The sequence below is a fragment of the Sphaerodactylus townsendi genome, linkage group LG08 (genome assembly GCF_021028975.2).
Source record: "Sphaerodactylus townsendi isolate TG3544 linkage group LG08, MPM_Stown_v2.3, whole genome shotgun sequence".
Lineage (NCBI taxonomy): Eukaryota > Metazoa > Chordata > Lepidosauria > Squamata > Sphaerodactylidae > Sphaerodactylus > Sphaerodactylus townsendi.
The window spans coordinates 73,091,004-73,111,969 of record NC_059432.1 but is presented as its reverse complement, the minus strand read 5'-3'; the positions used below and the strand labels follow the sequence as shown (position 1 = coordinate 73,111,969).

The 20,966-nt window shown below is 44.1% G+C and overlaps 1 protein-coding gene across 6 annotated transcripts in view; it reads left to right on the top strand.

The window, feature by feature from the left end:
- Window positions 1-20,966, top strand: part of SNED1 (sushi, nidogen and EGF like domains 1) — a 93,832-nt gene that overhangs the window by 50,883 nt on the left and 21,983 nt on the right. For all 6 annotated transcript variants that reach the window (XM_048505157.1, XM_048505158.1, XM_048505155.1 and 3 more), the window contains exons 11-18: window positions 1,816-1,920; window positions 8,776-8,889; window positions 10,035-10,154; window positions 12,222-12,338; window positions 12,442-12,558; window positions 16,474-16,587; window positions 16,892-17,065; window positions 17,619-17,732. In XM_048505157.1, coding sequence (XP_048361114.1) covers window positions 1,816-1,920; window positions 8,776-8,889; window positions 10,035-10,154; window positions 12,222-12,338; window positions 12,442-12,558; window positions 16,474-16,587; window positions 16,892-17,065; window positions 17,619-17,732 — 975 coding nt within the window. The remainder of the gene's footprint in view (window positions 1-1,815; window positions 1,921-8,775; window positions 8,890-10,034; window positions 10,155-12,221; window positions 12,339-12,441; window positions 12,559-16,473; window positions 16,588-16,891; window positions 17,066-17,618; window positions 17,733-20,966) is intronic.

The following is a 20,966-nucleotide window of genomic DNA, read 5'->3' as shown; positions in this document are numbered from 1 at the left end:
GCCTTCTGCGGCTGTTGCTCCCGAGCACCTGGACTGTTAAGGCATTTGCAATCTCAGATCAAAGAGGATCAAGATTGGTAGCCATAAATTGACTTCTCCTCCATAAATCTGTCCAAGCCCCTTTTAAAGCTATCCAGGTTAGTGGCCATCACCACCTCCTGTGGCAGCATATTCCAAACACCAATCACACGTTGCGTGAAGAAGTGTTTCCTTTTATTAGTCCTAATTCTTCCCCCCAGTATTTTCAATGAATGCCCCCTGGTTCTAGTATTGTGAGAAAGAGAGAAAAATTTCTCTCTGTCAACATTTTCTACCCCATGCATAATTTTATAGACTTCAATCCTTATCCCCCCTCAGACGTCTCTTCTCCAAACTAAAGAGTCCCAAACGCTGCAGCCTTTCCTCATAAGGAAGGTGCTCCAGTCCCTCAATCATCCTCGTTGCCCTTCTCTGCACTTTTTCTATCTCTTCAATATCCTTTTTGAGATGTGGTGACCAGAACTGAACACAGTACTCCAAGTGTAATTGCACCGCGTACTTTTATATAAAGAACATGACAATCTTTGCAGTTTTATTATCAATTCCTTTCCTGATTATCCCCAGCATAGAGTTTGCCTGTGCAACTCTTTCAACGGGTGAATCACAACCCTAGGAGGGTTTACTCAGAAGCAAGACCTATTGCCAGCAACCAGGCTTACTCCTGGGTAAGGGTTGTGCTTTAGTTCTTTGCATGAAAATCAGTGGGATTTAACAGTGCATAACAGGGTTACCTACACTGCTTCCCCAAAACTAGGTCTTAGGTTTAGTGCTAATAATTGAGCCCAGTGGCCCAGGCCAGCCAAGATGTGGGGGGGGGGGGGCACTCTGCACGTGCCCACAGAGAGGGATCTGAGTGCCACCTCTGGTACCCGTGCCATAGGTTCACCACCACTGTGCTAAACCATGCCTGTTTTGCCCACTGGGAGCTTCTACCACCTCAGAGCTTCAGGTCAAACACTGAGGTGAATAATTAGCCCTGTGCACAAAACAAAGTGTTTGAAGTTTTCTACTCATGTTAATCATTCCCAAAACTACATGAGGGGAGTTCTGCAGTTTTTGCAGCATCATAATGGATGTCCAGATTGTACCTTGAGTATGAGCATTACTCAAAATCAGGCTAGGGTTCCCAGTGAATTCAAGCCCTTCTCATACTATATTCAGAATGGAAGTCTGCTAACTGCTCACCTCTGCCTTCCATAATTTTTCTGCTTGCCACATTAGTAGAGTTGTGCTTGTTGTTATGTGCCAGAGTTCTCCCATAATACACTTTTCTCCATTCTCTCACTGCATCTCGTGTTCTTCCCACCTTCTGTCAGGTCTTTTTTGCAGCCTTCCATTTGGATGCAGATGCCCCATGCTAGAAAACGCTGGCAGAGGTCATTCTGCAGAAGGAAAGGGGTAATGGGTTGAGTGTGGGGTCCTTGTTTTAAAAGAAGCAGCGTTGCTCGTTAGAGTGGAACAGAGCACTGATATGACCACAAGGGACCCTTTGATAGGTGGAGTTCGATGACTCCAGTGGGGAGCAGCAGCTGGTTTGTAATTTTCAGTCTCCTGGGTGTTAATTAAGGTAAATATCTGAGGTCATGAGAAAGGGAGTAAAGGTTCTGTCAGCACAAAGCTTGTAGCCAAACTTCATCCAGACCCCTCCCCAAAGCGAGCCTGAACAACATTGAGCTGGTTAATGGGAATGGGGATCACGGAGGCCTGAAGAGCTGAGCTTATGCTGGCACAGATGAGTCTAATTAGTTTCTTTTTCTCGCTGGCTTTTTTTTGCAGAGGTTTCGGAGGACTGTGAGTGTCGAAATGGGGGGAGGTGCCTAGATGGAAACAGCACTATATGCCAGTGCCCACTAGGATATTTTGGCCTTCTCTGTGAACTGGGTAGGACTTTTTGTTTTACATTTTTCATTACGTTCTTATGATTTTCCTTTTTTAAAAAATGATAGGCTGCCTAAGGAGTGGTTCAAGAGATTCTAGAGGTATTATTATAGCTGATATTGACAAGTTGCTCTATTTATCTTCTGAATATTGATCTCTAAAGAAAGATTACTGGTTACCTCTTTTGCACATGGATGGCAGGGGGGTTTTTTTACAACAGGGAAGCAGTTTGAAATAGGGGCCCCTTTCAGATTACCATTCTGAACTGGATGTCATCCATTGTTGACTTTGTTTCTGAGTAAAAGCAATACAGAGATGGGTGTTTATACAGCTCATTTCAATCTGTCCATGATCTGTCTCTGAAGTGCTCTGGCCATTTCAAACTGCACTGCTTCCCACCCACCCTGCCTTTTTCCATGGCACAATCTTGTTTACCCTTTTCAGTGTTCTGAGATTTGTACTATGGCACCAGAGCTATCCAGTGAATCTCCACATTTTTTAAGAATTGCTAAAATGTGTTTTTAAAACTGCAGGGTTTGACACATGCAGTTACTCCAGAACGTTCTCCAATATCTATACATAGGCATCAGCACTAAAGACTAGCCTAAAGGTGCCAATAGATGCCTGTTTGATTTTGCTACAACAGTCTAATACAACTGTTCCTCTGCAATTATTTTGAGCATATATTTAGTACATGCATCTATAGATTGTGATCCCTACAGACTCCTGGGAGGATAAATCCATGGAGGAGGGTCCCTGGAGTGGGGTACAGGTAAAACAGAGAACTTGAGGGGTCAGGAGAAACCAAGCATCAAGCAGGTTGGCTTGAAACTAGCTAAACTGGTCAAGATTCATAGACTGACTGGCTCCCATAAATTTCCTGTAGCTTGGCCTGTTAGTGAACTTACATATGTTTGTGCTGATCATACCACTGCCTGAAAATAGCTTTGCCTTAAAATGACTGCTAATGCTTTCCCATTATGGATGCAAGCCAAGGAAGATGGGGGAGGGGTTATACAAAATCATTGCTGTTTTTACACAACTGGTACCCATCATGGAGAAATCTAAGATAAGAGGCTTTTGCCTGCCAACACCACAAATAATTATGCCCTTTTTGGTTTGAATTATAATCTGCGCTGTGAAAACACATAATATCGAATCAAAGAGCATGTGCTTCAGTAGAGTTCCTGGACTGGAACTCCTCAAAAGGACATTGCACAAAATTGTGACATTCTATTGTTATGAATGATGTGATATGCAGGAGACAGAGCAGGCACAGCCTCCAAATAATGGCCTCCAACTCTTGATAAGTGATAGAGGAACCCGTAATAGCTGTGGGATAGAGAGGGGTAAGGCATATTCTGTTCCTTCCATCGCCTGCAGCACTGTGATTCTTTCTAAACCTCTCTCCCTACTTGCTGCACAATTACTGAAGGCACTGGAGTCAGGCCAGCACTAGCGGAGATGATTCAGTGAAGCCAAATCATCTTAAAAATCTGAAGAAAAAAAACGCCTTGGCTTTTTTCAAGTTTTTAATTTACTGATTAAAAAATTTAAGGCTATTCAGCAGAACTGAATACCCTTGGTGCTGAAAAACCAAATATGATTTGGCTTTTTGGCTGGTGGGGGAAGAGCTTCCCCTAAATGCTGGAGTCCAATTGAAGCTCTCCTTGGCATGGTTTCCCAGGTCCATGTAGACTTGGGAAGTGACAGCAGGGTGTGCAGACCTTCAACTGAATGATGGTCTCCTGCCTATCCCCACTGTGGATTTAGGAAATGGTACCAGGGGGAGCACAATCTTTTTAAAATTTGGTAATATTTGGGTTCAGGGTTTAGGAACCTGACAGTTTTCCGTAAAAATCTGAATAAAGCTGATGGTTATTGGCTTTTTTTGTTTCTACTGAAAATTTCCAGGTTGTAAAACCTGAACAAATTTACTGAATAAAAAAGACTGTGCTCATCCTTAGGCAACACTGCATATCCCAAGTGGTCTCAAGCTAGAATTAGTGTATGTCACACAACAGGGCCAGTCTACATAGTAAACACACAAATATTCATGGGGTACCACCATGCAGAAGTACCTTTTACCAACCTCCTGGAACAATTTTTGAACTGACCTTAGCTCTAACTTTAAGCATTTATATAGGTTTTCAGTGTATATAGTGCTTTCCATACAGGATCTGGTTGTAGTCTTTACAACAGCTGCTCAAGGTAAGCTAGGCAGAGGCGAAGCTATAAGGGGACAAGGGTGCGCCATGCACCGGGAGCATGCCTGGGGGCGGGAAATCCCCCTCCCCCCTCCCACTTACCATAGTTCAGCCTGAAAAAGTTCAGTTCAGACTGAAAAAAAAACCCTGGTGGGAACTACACTACACCACCCAGGAGACCTTGCAAGCCCCAAGGTCTCCTGGGAAATATAGTTCCCACCAGGGCGCTTTTTCAGCCAGAACTAAACAGGCTGTTTTTCAGCCTGAACTTTTTCAGGCTAAACTAAGGTAAGTGGTGGGGGCACCATGGTGGGGTGCGGGGTGGGGCCCATGGGGGGGGGCGGAAAACTCAGAGTCCGCCCTGGGCGTAGTTTGGCCCAGCTACGCCTCTGAAGCTGGGCCAGTGTTGTTCACATATTGCAATAGAGAGAGATGACACTGAGAGGGAAAGAGGTGCTTTCTTTTCCTAACTATTACAGTACACCAGTTCTCAGAGCTAAACTGAACAGTTGTAGGCCTCAAAATGTGTACAAAGTAGTTAACTCCTTAAACAAAATACTACAGTGGCTGAAGCAGGAGAAGGGCTTTCATTGTAAAAAAACAGGAGACAGAATATGTGTACTGACGAGAATTTCTTGCATATTTTATTTTATTTTATTTATAATTACATTTGTATACCGCCCCATCCCCTGAGGGCTCTGGGCGGTGAACAACAAAATAATATTCCAGAAACAATAATAACAATAAATAATCAATATAAATATACATATTTAAAACATGAAACTACAGCATTCCACTTGGCGTCCAGGATTTAAAACTAACAATAAGAAACCCCACTCCCAGAGAGGGGGTGGTAGATCTAATTACAGCTCCCAAGATGTTAAAAGGGAAAGAATAAGAGGGCGCTATAACACCCTCAACAGCTGGCCTCCCCAAAAGCCCAGGAGTTGGAACAACTTCGGTCTCTACACAGGCCCTGCATGGAGACTCTCCAAGATCCCGCAGGGCCCAGGACAGCTGGAGGAAGAGTGTTCCACCAGGCAGGGGCCAGGGCCGTAAAAGCCCTGGCCCGGGTTGGGAAAACCAGCCTTACGTGTCATTGAGGGCTGGGAACCACCAGCAAATTGGCCTCTGCACTTTGAACGCAGAGGCCGTTGTAGGGACTTATATACTCAGGGTAGAAGCCGAGGTCCCGCAGGAATGCAGGAGTCAAACAGGCAGCGCCAAGGCAACTTAAAGGTTAACACCCATACCTTGTGGATGAATTCGGAATTCCACTAGGAAAAGCCAGTGCAGCTGGCGAATTACAGAGCCTGGAATATGGTCACCCACTACGGTGAGGCACCTCCTGTAAGTAAATGCAGCGCGCGCATGCATGGACCAGCTTTAACTTCCGAATCAGAGCGCATAGGAGAACAGGCCAAGCGTAGAAGCGGGTTACAATAGTCCATGCCTGGAGGTGGCCGTTGCGTCAGATCACGGTGGCCAGGTCGCTTGGGAGAGGAAGAGGGGCCAGCCACGTCCCGAGGCTTGGCTGGAGGTGGAAAAAAAAAACCTGGGAGTTGTATGGAGCCACACCTGGAGTCTCCATTGAAAGAGACGAATTGTAGATCAGGTGGACCCCCAGGCTACTGGCGGAGGGGAACGGTGCCAATGAGGCCCCTACTACACCAGCGGCTGAAAATCCCCAACCTCCCCCTCGCGCCCTAGCCCAGAGGATCTCCGTCTTCGATGGGTTTAGTTTTAACCTGCTCTGTAAGCTAACCAACCAGCAGCCGCCTCAGAAACAATGCCTGCAAGAAGCTGCAGAGGGTGGGTGGCCGCTCCTCCATCAACAGAATGAGCTGAGTGTCATCAGCATACTGGTGACAGGATCAGCCCAAAGCTCCGTACCAACTGAGCAAGGGGTCGCATATAGATATGTAAATAACAGTGGGGATAAAGAGAGAAAGCACCCTGGGGCACACTGTAATCGGCAGGCACCGCCGGGAGGCCTGATCCCCACGCCCCACTTGCTGACTTAGGTCCGGAGAAACAGAGACAATCCACTGAAGGACGAGTGCCCCGCACTCGGAGAAGCGGCCAGGCGGTGGGTCAAAGAGGTGCGAAATTGGTCGACCACATCAAAGCGCTGCAGTAAAGATCCTAATAATGCACCCAGCAGCCAGCCGATCCATACCTTCTGGGGTCAAGAGACTGCATCACGGGCGTATCTGTAGGCGGCGAAGCGGTCTCCATCCCATGCCCAGCGGAAAGCCAGACTGGAAGGGTCAAAAGCCAATGTGTCCTCCAGGAAACCCTGAAGCTGCTCCAACACCCGCTCTCTCAATTACGCTTCCCAGGAAACGAAAGATTGAGGTCAGGCAAGGACAGTAATTGGCCAGATCTCCCTGGATCTAATGATGGTCTTTTAAGAGTGGGGCGGACCACTGCCTCCTTCAACCCACCAGGAAAGACTCGCGCTTGCCTCAAGGGAGCCATTGATAATATTCCAGCACAGGTGGGAATTGGTAGCTCCCTCCCGGCAGAACTTTAGCAAGCCAGGAGGGCAGACACGGATCCAGAAGAGGACAGGTAGTAGGTCCCTACAACAGCAGCCCAGGGCCCTGCTCAACGAGCTGCTTCAGGGGCTTAGGCAAACCCCAGCAGAGACCAGAGCAAAGGGCCAGAGAAGGCGACAAGGGAGCCTCCAGTTCCACTAATTGTGAGTCAAAGTAGCAGGGGAAGGTCCTGAAGGCTGAGCGACGTGGCACTTTATCTGCGAAAAAGCTCATAAATGCCCTCTCACAGCTAATAGCTTGAATTGATCATTTGTGGACCCCTGAGGTACAGAGGAGTCAAAGAAGCCGAGATCCCCATACGGAGACAATTTGTGCGAGGCGAGAGCTCGCATGAGCGAGAGAGGAGGAGAAGAAAGCTCTCTTAGCCTCCTTCATCGCCACTTTAAACTCATGGAGGCAACCTTCATAAAGCATATCCCTATAAGATGTTACGCTTCGCTCCGTCCATGAGACTTCCTCCACTTCCGCTCTAGGCGTCCTGAGTTCTCGTTTCATCTGGCGTGGCTCCTTGTAGTATACCAGGGGGCCAGCCGAGAGCGTGGACGCGCCAAAGAGGTGCGCTTGAGGGGAGCAACTATTTCCGATGGCATCGGCAAGGCAGGGAATTCCCAATCTGCCACCTGCTCGCCGATGAGTGTGCCGGCAGGTTCCAGGTTCCCGCAGAGCATTCAGGAAACCAATTAGTGGATCCATAAGTCTCAGCGAGGTGGACATAAATCAGATCCGTACGCCCTGGAGCAGAGGTGGTGGGGTGCATGTCCTGCCGAACCTTCAGAAGGCATAATGGGTAGGACCATGGCACTCTGTCAGTAGAGGATACGGCCATATCAACCCCTGAACCCAAAAGACCAAATCCAGAGTGTGACTACCGGCCTCATGAGTGGAGGGCCAGAGTTCATCAAGGAAGGAGGCCTAGTGCCGCACATGGATGACACACCAGGTCCGCAACTACTGGCAACAAGAGGCAGTTAATCGAGCATGGACATTGAAGTCACCCAAGACAACCAGTCTAGGAAACCGCAATGCCCAGTCAGCCACCACCTCCCAACAACTGTGGCATTGGCAGCCTCCCTGGAGTGCCACACTAGGCGACCCGGTACACCAGGAAGATGGCCAACCTCTCCGGGGCCAACCATTCCAGGCCGACACACTCCATGCCAATGATCTCCGGGACAGGGGCAGCCCTAAAGGGGATAGAATCTCGGATGAACAATGCCACACCGCCCCCCCGGCCCTGTGTTCGAGACGCTGGTGGAGAGCCTTGCCTTGAGAACCATAAGGGGTGTAGCAACCTCGCGCAAGGCAACAGTCTGTGCCAGCAGTACCCAGGTTTCGGTGACACAGAGAAACCAGGTCCCATCTGCTAACTCTCCGAGAAAGTCCCGGAATACTGTGGTCTTATTATTGATGGACCTGGCATTAATCAACACCAGGGACGAAGCAGGGTGTCTCTGAGCTCTGCCACCCTCGTGCATTGGGATAGGACGGAGGTCAGAAGGCGAGCGAGCATACCCATGCAACTATTTTTTTCTTGACAACAACTATTGCACTATGCCCACTGGCCAAAATCCAAAACAATTAAGACAACAATACTGGTGATTTTAATGTAAAAAAGTGCAAAGTGCAGCGCCAACATAGAAGAGCACACAGAACAGGACAAAGCAAGCATAGTGCCATAGTTGTTGACTATTTTCTCTTGCCTTTGAGTCTTGTGACCTTTTATCATGTGCAAGTGTCTCGTAGGGACTATGCCTTCTGACCTAACATACCTTGTCTCTTTGAAGAGCCAAAGTGATGTAGGAGTTAAGAATGGCACACTCTAATCTGAAGAACTGAGTTTGATTCCCCAGTCCTCTGCATGAAGCCTACAGGGTGACCTTAGGCCAGTCACAGTTTTCTCAGAAGTCTCTCACCCCCACCTACCTTATATTGGGTCTGTTGTGGGGAGAGGAAGGAAATGCAGTTGTAAGCTGTGTGAGACTCCTTGGGGTACAGTAAGGTGGGGCTTTAAAACCTACTCTTAGTCTTCTAAAGCACACCTGTATCACACTGAATCTTGTGATGGGAAATTACCTTTCTGTCCTTCACAGAAGTGACTGCTACCCCTTGCAGTATGAACACCCAGTGCCCAGATGGAGGTTATTGCATGGAGTATGGAGGCAGCTACCTCTGTGTGTGCCATACAGATTATGGCACTAACCACAGTAAGTAGGACTGTTTATCTGGAAATATAGTGGTTTTCTGTCAGTGCAAGTTTCAAAGTAGTGGGAGGGTGCCCTGTACTACATACAGACTGTTACTGATCCAGAACCTATTCATATTAGCAGAAACTAGACCGAATGATATTTTTGTTCTCTGAGAAGAGAGTTTGTGGAGCGTTAAGAGAAATGTAATATAAATTGTTGTTGTTGTTGTTGTTGTTGTTGTTGTTGTTGTTGTTGTTGTTGTTGTTGTTGTTGTTGTTGTTGTTGTTGTTGTTGTTGTTGTTGTTAAACTTATAAACCTGGGAAGAGTGCTACAGTTGATGGCACATTAGGTTTGAATGTGAGGATGCCATTGCTTGTGATGCAGAAGTGGTACATGAGTCCCTTATGCATTCTATTTTGCTTTTTAAGCTTTGCATTCAAATTGGTTCTGAACATCATAAGCAGATCACTGTGTCCTCTGTAAGGAGATTAGTCAGTCTCTTTATGCACAAACATGCTTTAGGAATTATGTTCTTTGTAATAAAAGAAATCATTCATGTAGGTTTAATATATCAACGACTGGCCAACTACCTTGTAAATCTTGTTGCTGCACATAAGAACATAAGAAGAGCCCAGCTGGGTCAGACAAGTGTCCATCCAGTCCAGCATCCTGTTTACTACAGTGACTAAACAGATAGCCCTGGAAAGCCTAGAAGGTGGATCCCCATTTTGCCCCCAACAATTGATTTTTAAAGAGATACTCCCTTTGAGTGTGGAGTTTTCATTGAGTCATCAAGGATAATAGATCCATTATTCATTAATTCATTCATTAATTCATTCATGTCCCTTTTAAAGCCATCCAAGCTGATGCTGCTCATTGCATCCTTCAGCGGTGACTTCCATATGTTAGTTATGCATTAATTAACAAGTGTATTAGTTATGCATGGTCCTATTTAGACTTAAATGATGGGCTATAGTAGACATTATCAAAATTTAAATGTGTTTCCCCAAGACATTAAATAATAGGGTCTGGAAGACTTCTGGGCTTCTTAAGTCACAAATATGTGTCCTTTTTCCATGGCATTTAATTGAGCTCCTTTCCATGGGGCAGGTGGGGTTTTCATTTAGCATCAGCCCATGTGAGGCCATGTCTGCTTTTGCAGCTGTGCCACCATCTCCCTGTGACTCAGAGCCTTGCCTGAATGGTGGATCATGCGACGCTCAGGATGACTCTTATACCTGTGAATGTACCCGAGGGTTCATCGGCAGACACTGTGAAAAAGGTACTCCTAAAACCTTGGTGGAGGAGCAGGAGTTACAATCCATATATTTCCATGATACTGTAAATAAGAAAAATGGGTATTTTTTCCCCAAAGAAGGGAGAGAGGAATATCTGCAGGCAATATCTCTCTGACACCTTCCTTTTCAAAATACATGATATGTTTATGTGTTACGACAGGTGCCTGACCCATTATTACACACAGAATCATTGTAAGTCACTTATTTCCTTGAATTCCCAAAGAAGGGGCAACATCCCTACTCACAACCATTTCTACTGGCAAAAATGGCGGAGGAAATCCTGAGGCCCCTCCTTGAAGGAGGAGAAACTTCATGCTTCCCCCTTTCACCTTTTTTGCCAGTGGAAATGGCTGTGGGGGAGCTGTTTACCCTTACCTGGGAGCTCAAGGAAGTAATTTCTAAGCAGTATTGACTTAGAAAAAGAGTGAAATGAAAGTCAGGTTAGCATTTTAACAAGTCATAAAAAGGTTTGTCCAATTGATTGGTCAAATATTGTTCAAGTACCTTTAGCTAATACAAAACAAATTACTGATGTTGTGAAACAATAAGATTATATTTTTAAAAGTTGTAATAGACAATTACAGCTTTTAACAATATTGTGTAAAGTTTTCATCAGTGTGAGTGATTTACTGATCAGTTATTATTATTATTTTTTGGCATTTGTTTCAGAACTCCAGAGTCAGCCTATAGTTTCAAAGCTGTTTTTGAATAAGATTGAATTAGCAATGTAGCAATGTAAATGCAACTGTTAAGAAGCAAAATTAGCTTTTTAAGACAGTTGTGCTAAGAGTGGACAGGAAGCCCATACCTCCAGTTTCCAGTTTGAAAATGCCTGCCGTTATTAACAGGTAGCCAGAAAGGAAAGTCTGCTGTGCTTGGTTTGCTGCTGTCTGCTGAAAGGTTAACAAAATAATAAATTAGTTGCCAACCAACATAATAGAATTTGTATTTTAACAAATACAGTTGGATCTAATGCAAGAACCGTGCAAAGTCTGCATGGATCCCTGAAATTCCCAGATTTTGCCTTGCCCACTGCCAGTTGTTTCTGGCCCTGGGAAGATTATTCCTGTGGTCAAAGAGACTACATTAATGGTGGGGCAAAAAACCCTTCCTCTTCTGTCTACAAGCTCGACTCATGCAAGAGGCAGGAGGGAGGGATTTAGCTCTATTCCTCTTCTCCACTGCAGAAACCTGACTTGCATGGATGTTAGTCTATGCAGCTCCCTCAACTCAAAAATAAACTTTCCTGGGGCATGAAATGGCTGCTGTGGGAAAGGGAAGCTATGAAGATTGGCATCCATCAGCACATTCCACTCATGAACATGGGATCCATTATTTGATTGTAATCAAACAGAGGATGGTTATTTATGATCACAGTATTAGATTTTGGCTGAGCAGTGCCTAATGTTCATGAGTTGAGGTTAGACAGACAGCAGACTTCTTGCTATCACTGGGTCAGTTTGCTTGGTCATTTGAGAAGACTTCTTTGCACGATGTGATCATTCTGTCTTTCTTTAGGAACACAGTCACACAAAGAAAAATAATAACTGGTAGCCCACGGAGTTCGCTCAGCTGCTATTTCCACAATTACAATTGTTCTGAACAGCACTGTTGCAATTGGGGAAGCTGGTGATAACTATATCTGTGCACTGTGCGCTGTATCAATTCACTCCCTATATTTTGTCATACAATCTCATGCCTAATATATGCAAAAAGAAAGAGTGGGAAAACTGGGGTGAAGAACTAACTTGTTGAATCTGATGAGTGTTCCAATTATTACAGCAGGGTTCTTTGGCATTTTTTCAATAAACAGGTTTTGAGCTGTAGATCAAGGGATTAAAAGCAAGCACATAGATAAACGGTGTTGGGTATGTATAAGTAGCTGAAATTTCATTAATTTTCCAAACAAAATGGAGGAAAGATCAGTGAAGGGGTGGGAAGTTACAGACTTGTGAGAACTGTTTTTGTGGAGGTCTGACATCTGTCTCTACAGTTTGAAAGATCTCTTTTAAATGGGCCTGCAATCACTACTGATACTTTTCTGTTCCCAGCAAGGCCAAAGCTGTGCAGTTCTGGGCCCTGCCGTAATGGAGGGACGTGTAAGGAATCGGATGGTGAATACCACTGCACCTGTCCCTACCGCTTCACAGGAAAGCACTGTGAGATAGGTACTCCCACTTCATGTGTTGCAGCTATTGTTGTGGATGATCAAAGTCCATGGAACATCTTGGGACCTTTTCCAATGTAACCTGCTTCTCCCATCTCTTACAGGTAAACCTGATCCCTGTGCTTCTGGCCCTTGTCACAATGGGGGCACCTGCTTCCACTATATCGGCAAGTATAAATGTGACTGCCTTCCAGGATATTCAGGACGACACTGTGAAATAGGTATTGAATGGGAGGGATCTTTGACATTTATTTTATTGAAACAGTAGCTGTGAATCAAAAGGATTGGTTTATAGTTCTCTGGGCATTGATGACAAATTTTATGGTTTCCTCATGACCCTACTTGTTCATTAAGTAGCAGGTACAGGTTCTTAGGTTTTCCAGCTGAGTGATCAAAGGGGTCCCATTTTAGAAAACTATTTGTAGGAGTTGTTGCTGGCTATTCTTCAAAAAGCATAATTCTTAAAAAACAAGCCTTTGTTGTACATTTGAGAAAATTATAAGTCCTAATTCACAACTTACCATATCCTAAATAAATCTGCACATGGAATGAGGAAGAGAAAGGCGACACTGGTGTCTCTTATTTTGAGCAGATATCTGTAGGATAAGTATAATATGGTGGTTAGGCTGCTATACTAGGTCATGAAAAAACAGGTTTCATTCCCCCTGAGCCATCTATCTCATTGGGTGACACTTGGTCAGTCAGTCTCTTTGAGACTTCACAGAGTTGTTCTTAGGAAAAAAATATGTATTCTGAATTAAATGGTCTAAGTTAGGGTCCCTAGCAATGCCACTATTACTTTATGCTGATGCTACTACCATTCTATTTTGTTCAAGAGTTGATCTTCAATATTTAGAATCTTTCTATCAATACTGTCAATGTAACCTGCTTCTAATTAATTACTCAAAGTCAAAGGTGATAATGCAGCAGTGGCATAGTGGTTAAGAGCAGGTGCATTCTAATCTGGAGGAACCGGGTTTGATTCCCCGCTCTGCCGCTTGAGCTGTGGAGGCTTATCTGGGGAATTCAGATTAGCCTGTGCACTCCAACACATGCCAGCTGGATGACCTTGGGCTAGTCACAGCTTTTCGGAGCTCTCTCAGCCCCACCAGCCTCACAGGGTGTTTGTTGTGAGGGGGGAAGGGCAAGGAGATTGTAAGCCCCTTTGAGTCTCCTACAGGAGAGAAAGGGGGGGATATAAATCCAAACTCCTCCTCTTCTTCTATTCTTGAAGAGCTGGTAACCTCACAAATGGTGTATTGGCAGCATGGAAATTGAACAAGTTAAATGCTTTAAATATCTGGGCATTTCCTCTAATTACAATTTTAACAGGTTGTTGCATCATAGGAGGGCTATAAATTTGGCTAGATACTCCTCAGCCCAAATTAGGCAGTTGTACTTTTTAAAAGGCAATCAGTATGTCCAAGTTGCTGTTAGAATTTTTAATGCCAGAACCTCACAGCAGATATTATACAGTATAGAAAGTAACATAGGGACAGAAGCATATAATAATAATATCAAGGGAATACAGGCATCTTTTTTTCAACAACTATTGGGTCCTGAAGTGCGTATCCTATTTTTCCTTGGTCAGTGTTGTTTGCAGATCAGGGGATGGTTGATAACCTCCAGGTATTGGCTAAAGATCCAATTTAGAGCTCAACTGAACAGTTTAATAACTTACTTAAAAAGTTATCCTTACAGTGCTGCTTGGTTTTCCACCATAATGTTAAAACTTACCAGCCAAAATGTGTTAAATCTATACTCCTTCTATCTGATGAATCATATTTTTTCGTGTTATTAAAGAGGCTCTTGGATCATGAATGCCATAAACTTCTCCCCTCACAGCCATATTTATGCTAATCTGCTAAACTAGGTATACAAAATCAGTTTGTGATGCTGACCCATTACTTTTACAGTCTTGACAACTTCCTTCAATGAAGGGCTTTCATGTTGGCCACACTAAACACATTTCCCTCAAGGATGTTGTTGGGGAGATATCATCAAGTTCCTTTTCAGGAGAGGCTCTGTCCCTGAGTACAGAGTTTGCCTGACTCAATTCATCATATAACTTTAAATTGTTACATCCTCAAGAATGCTCCAGCAAATGTATTTTCCCCTTACTCCAGTTTAAGGGGTCTGTAAACAAGGAATCTATGATACAGTACTTATTGAATTATCATGTCCCTGAAACCACCCTGGTGGTGGCAAAGTTTCTGACAGAGAGCTATAAAGCCAAGTACTTGTAGTATATTGTCTTCTTGATTATTATTATTATTTAATTTTGTTTAATATCACAGCTGCCAGTTCTTTAGCTGGTTGTTGGCCTTTCATTTCAGTAATTCTTGCATAAATTTAAGTGGATCATCTTGGCCACTCAGTTGTGCCTCTGTTTGTGTTATTGTTATTTTTATTGTTACTATATTGTTCATTATTTAATTTCTATCTTTGTCCCTATTTTATTAGGAATGCCATGTTTATGTTTTAACTTCTTGTTGATATGCCAATGAAGGTGTCTGTTGTTGTATTCTGTACTACTTGGAGGAAAAGCAGGATAGGAAAAAGTTCTAGCAGGCGCTCACCTATTATGTTAAACTCCCTTGATGTTAACATGGTCTGCTCGCCTGGCTGTTGATTAATTACCAAGTTGGGTTACGTATGTTAGGACATTATAGAACAAGACAATGTATTACATCCATTTCCTGCACTATATGGATCTGGGGGTCAGTGGCCATGTAAGTAGTTGCTAAATATATCACTGTTATCAAAAGTGCCACATTTATTGTGGTTCATTTTCTTCCAAAAGGAGGTTACAGTTTTGCAACACCAGAATATGCATATTCGTCACGGCTGAATCCCTAGGGATTATCAGTTATCTAAATTCTTATTTAGAAATGTCACTTTGGATTGCAGTAAGTTCTGATTTTTGTTTGTTTGGCTGAATTAGACAAAGTCTAAGATTCAGTGTGAAAGGAAGTTAAAGAAAGCCTTATGGAAGGCAAGACATAAAGTTAGACGCTGAATTTGTTCTGGGTGCCAACCAGAAATACTTGACACACGTTTAGGTTCAGCAGCCATCTGTATGCGCTGAGCATAGCTGTTCTTAGTGCTAAGTGACCTAATTTAACTTGCAGTGGATTACATTACTAGGGCTAGAAGTCACTTATGTTAAGTAGCGACAGGCAAACTTCCTTTGGTTCAATTTGGAATCAGCTCAGTATTTCCAAGCTTCTCAGCAAGCATTTGGACCGTTTGTTTTTCCTGCCTGTTTTCTATGAATCTCTCCCAGCTTGTAATGTTGACACATTCAAGCTTATGGTACCACACCCATACATATTATTATTTTATTGCCCACTGATAACTGGAGTTTGGTTTCACCTGCCCTGTATCCTTCCCACAACGTGAGTCATGGCAGAGGATACTTTAGAAATTCAAACCCTACTCCCAGGATATATCCCAAAACAAGAGAGTTTCAGTTCTGTATGAGAGACCACACAAAACATTTGAACCTCCCTGCCCCCCTCAAGAATTTACCACTAGCCTGTGTGGCCACATAGCTTATATTGGTCCTGAAGAGCAAGGGATTAACAAGAACCTAATAGCCCTGCTGGATTATACTAGTGGTCCATCTAGTCCAACATCCTGTCAATAACCGGGTATACAATCTGAGACCTTCTCCTGAAGTTGCCTCTAAGCACTGATATTCAGAGGTTTGCTGAGTCTGATTGCGGAGGTTCCCTTTAGTCATCATGGTTGGTTGCCACTGACACACTTATCTTCCATGAGATAATGAAAGTATGTATGTGCATCTTTGTAGGTCGTCTAGTTCAGTTTCATAGCAACCAATGGCAGTAAGGGGTGACCTTACAGGACGGATATGCCTGCATCTATAAAGCAGCTGGCTTCTGGTATCTGGCTTGCTGAATATGTACACATATGAAAATATCCTTTAACATTCTGAGCCAGAACCTTTGAGGGGTAATGGTGCTCAATTCAAAAGATGCCCCATTAATATATCCAAGGTTTACAAGATAGAACAATTTTTGTACTGAGTCAGGTCATTATGAATTTAGTGACCATTCTTAGCATTAAGCTCCTATGATTTTACAGCTGTTATTGCATTGGCTTCTCTCTTGCAGCCCCTTCTCCTTGCCTCTTGAATCCATGTGAACACGGAGCCACTTGTAAGGATCTTGGCAACAACTATATCTGCTCATGCCCAGCTGGTTACATAGGAAGACACTGTCAGTCAGGTAAACATTGCAGAAAGCTGTAACCATTAGAGCTTTCTCCTGCACTGGAAAAAAAAAGGAACTGGATCACTATGGAATTTCCCTGAAGGGGGCAATAATACCCATATTTTCCTGCTACAAAACTGTTCAAGAGCATCATGAGAGCATTTCTCCTGTGCCGAAGTGCTTCCATCTTTGCTAGTGATCTCCTAATACAAACCCTTTAGTTACATAACTGATGTTCACCATGCAGCTCATAAACTGTGTAATAAATTAATTGCTTTATAACCTTTCTTCTTCCCTTTATCTTATTTTTTCCTTCTAGAAGTAGACTGTGGTATTCCTAATGAGATAAAGCATGCTCAGGTGACATTTAACTCTACTAAGATGGGATCTCTGGCAGAGTACCAGTGCAATCTTGGCTACATGCTGAGTCTCCACAACAACCCCAGAGTTTGCAGAGCACAAGGCACTTGGAGTGACCCTCCGCAGTGTAATGGTAATTGTTTTTATGGCTGTTTGAACATCTGTGTTTATGGGTGGGAGAGAGAAAATGAATGTGTGCATATCTAAGGAAAAGAATATATTTAATGATTAGTAATGGAGGAAGAGGATAAAGGAGGGCATAAACTGGAATTCTTGGTTCTGGGAGAGCCATACCAACTTGCAACCTGGTCCTAAATTAACTGATTTCTTTACCCCAGGAAATCAGAATATTGACCCACAGGCTTCAATTGGGCATTAGGAGAGGGGATAGTTCTAATTTGTTTAGATCTCATCTTCCTTTGCATGGGTGGGTGGGTGGGTGGGTGGGTGGATGGATGGATGGATTTTGTCTCTATGTCAGTTCTCTTCAAATGTCTTTCCTTGCCATGCTGTGGCTCTGGGGTTTGTTTCTAAAATGTACCAATTCTTGTGGGCAGGCTATTTATATATATATTGTACATAAGATTTTTTTGAGAGGGAAATGGCTTTTTTCTTTTTAAAGGGAGGGCTTTCCTCAAACCTCTATTCTAGCTAATTGATAAGTGCCCTTCTACCATCTCTTGTAGAAATTGATGAATGCAGATCTCAGCCATGCCTGAATGGAGGTTCATGTAAAGATCGGATTGCTGCTTTCCTGTGTTTATGCAAAATTGGCTACACCGGACACCACTGTGAGTTGGGTAAGAGAATGTGAAAATGTGTTTGCCCGTTAATCTCATCAAAATAATGTTACTAGCCTAGGCAGTCAGTGTTAACAATATGTTTTGCGGTGACATAACCAGAAAGAAAAATCCCTGCATTAAGGAGTTTGCAACAGTGGCGTAATGTCCATTGGGCAAAGTGGGCAGCTGCCCAGGGCTCAGGAATTTTGCAGGGCATGCTCCTGCGTTTTTATTTTTGTGTGGTTTTTTCACGTTTTGGCCTGCAGGGGGTGCACTTTTAGAGGTATTGGCACAAAAATTTCAGGGTATCATCAGGAGACTGTTCTGATGATACCCCCAAGTTTGGTGCAGTTTGGTTCAGGAGGTCCAAAGTTATGGACCCCCAAAGGGGTGGCCCCTATCCCCCATTGTTTCCAATGGGAGCTGAGGAGATGGGGCTGCACATTTGAGGGTCCATAACTTTGGCCCCCTGAACCAAACTTCACCAAACTTGGGGAGTGTCATCAGGACAGTCTCCTGATGATACCCTGAAATCTTGGTGTCACTAGCTTAAAATTGCACCCCTGACAGGCACTCCCAGAAATTTGGCCAAGAATCTTACTTCTGCATTGACTTTTTCCATTGATGTCAATGGGGAATTTCTGGTGCAGCCTGTGGGGCACATTTCTGAAGGCACAGTCACAAAACTTTCAGGGTATCTTCAGGAGACTGTCCTAATGACACCCCCCAGGTTTGGTGAAGTTTGGTTCAGGGGGGCTAAAGTTATGGACCCTTAAAGGGGCAGCCCGTATCTTCTATTAGCTTCCATTGGAAACAATGGGGGATGGGGCACCCCTTTTGGGAGTCCATAACTTTGAACCCCCAAACCAAACTTCACCAAACTTGGGGGGTGTCATCAGAACAGTCTCCTGAAGATACCCTGAAATTTTGGTGTCACTAGCTTTAAAAATGCTGTTTTTGTATGGAACCCGGCAGGCTTCATGTGCAGGATCAATGAAACACATCTCCTTAGCTCCCATTGGAAACAATGGGGGATAGGGGCTACCCCTTTGGGTGTCCATAACTTTGGACTCCTAAACCAAACTGCACTAAACTTGGCGGCATCATCAGGACAGTCTCCTGAAGATACCCGAACATTTTGGTGCTGATACCTCTAAAAATGCGCCCCCTGCAGGCCAAAATGCAAAAAACACCAAAAAATAAAAACACATCAGAGAATCTCGGATGTTACCGCAAGTTCGGATCGCGCAGAGTTTGGAGGGTGTGGGCTGGGGCCCTTGGCCCTCCTAGCACCTCTGAACCGGCTCAGCTTGGCCCGATCCATGGATCAGGCCAAGCCGAACCGCCAAGCCTTGCTGCCTGTGCTCCGCCTCTTGCCAGCCCTGCTGCATCCTCGAATGGATCTTTGTGGGGTGGCAGGACTAGCAGTCAGTGATGCACATGCACCTGGCCGACCCACCTACCACACTGCTCTCCCCTGGATGCTGCCACTGCCCACCGCCGCTTGCCTGCCCCCCGCATCTCACGCCATTTCGCCAGTAATGTCTAAGTTCAGCTGGCAGGGAGGGGGGAAGCCACAAGCCACCAGGGGAGGAGGACGGGGGAACTCCACCTCCTTCCGCTGCCCATGGGGGGCATCAAACTCAGGTTTTGCCCAGGGCTCCAGTTTGCCTCGTTACACCCCTGGTTTGCAATGTTAGCTTTGACCTGGGGAATGTGTGTGAGGGTAGCAGAACAAAGAAAGAGGAAACAGAGATGCAAGGGGAAAATATGAGCTTGTGCAGTCGTATAAACTTTTCCAGTTACACATCCTTTGGCCTTTTTTCAATTGGGAATGGGGTCTGGGGAAAGGAGTTGTATCATGGATGTAATATGGAGTGTTATATAGCTCTCTTTCTAGATGGAGGCTTTCCCAACTTGCCTTGCGTTGTCCTCGTCGACCCCCCCCCCCCGCTATTTAATAAAGGACCAAGAAAACATCAGTGAGAGCCTTCCTAGTTTTATGGTGCTTAACTGCAGCTGTCTGCAAAATGGGGTTCACTGAAAAGCAAAGTGGTTTCATTAAACCAGCTGCAGCACAAGGAAGCATTCTCGTGGCACACTGCCCTTCCATCCTGGTGGTGAAGACAGAGATTCTGATTCCCTTGAGTTGGGAATGAAAGGATGAGGACTTAGTGGGAAGGGCAAAAGAAACAGTGATGCTGATACAAATGGGTATGAGCAAGAAATGTTTTATTCCTGGTACCCCAGTGATATCAGAACCAAGATTTTTAACTTTTAAAAAATGCCATGCATTCATACTATGTAGTTTTCATTGTTCTTTAAAAGCAAAGGGAAGTTTCTACCACAGCTGTTGACTTTGGAATTGCCATGAATCAGTGCTAAAGGACATTCTTAGCAACTCACTGCCTTCTGACCAGATTTCCTAAATGCAGTTGCGGCACCAGGTTGACCTGAATGGACAGTCACCATGCTAATGTTTCTCAGGGCAATTGCTTCTTTTAAAAAATTCTCCGTTCCTTCTACTTACCATTTAATTTTTTCTATTCACTCCTGCAACATTCATGAGTTGTTAATTATCTGTTTAAGAGTAGAGAGTTTTTACTTTGCTTCTGACAAAACCACTGTTACTTTTTATTTCTTTGTGGTAGTTATACTGTATCATGAAAATACAATACAAAATGTATAAAATGAGCAGTAGCTTTACCTGCAAAGTGAAAAGTGCATCTTTTTCCTTCTCCTTCTCCAACTAATATATGAATGCTTTAACCAGCCGCTATACAATGAAGGAACCAAAGGAAAATTACGGAGTCAAGTGAAACTTTTTGCTGAATGGAAATTATTCTTTTCCAAGTAAAGATAGAGGGTGTCCTTTGAATACTCTCTCTTTTACAGCTTCAGACACTTCAAGAACAAGATTTGGTGGGGCATTTCATGCTGCTGCAGGAGTGGGGAGGCAAGAAAATGTTTTGTGGGTGGAAATCCTTGCATCTGCAGATTCAGCCCGTAATGTGACCAACATGCCCAAGTCACTTTCAAGAGATTCAATACTTGTGTCAACTCTTTATACTTGAAAGTCTGGTGGAAATATTGAAAAAAGAAAATGGTTTTTTTTAATGATTTCAGTTGCACGGCTTGATATCGTTACCTTGTTTCTCTGTAGAAGCTCCCTACAAGCAGGAGGGGAAATTGGCAATGACTGGCGCTGGATAATCAGTAATCTCTTTCATGAGAATGTTTAAATTCTCTGAA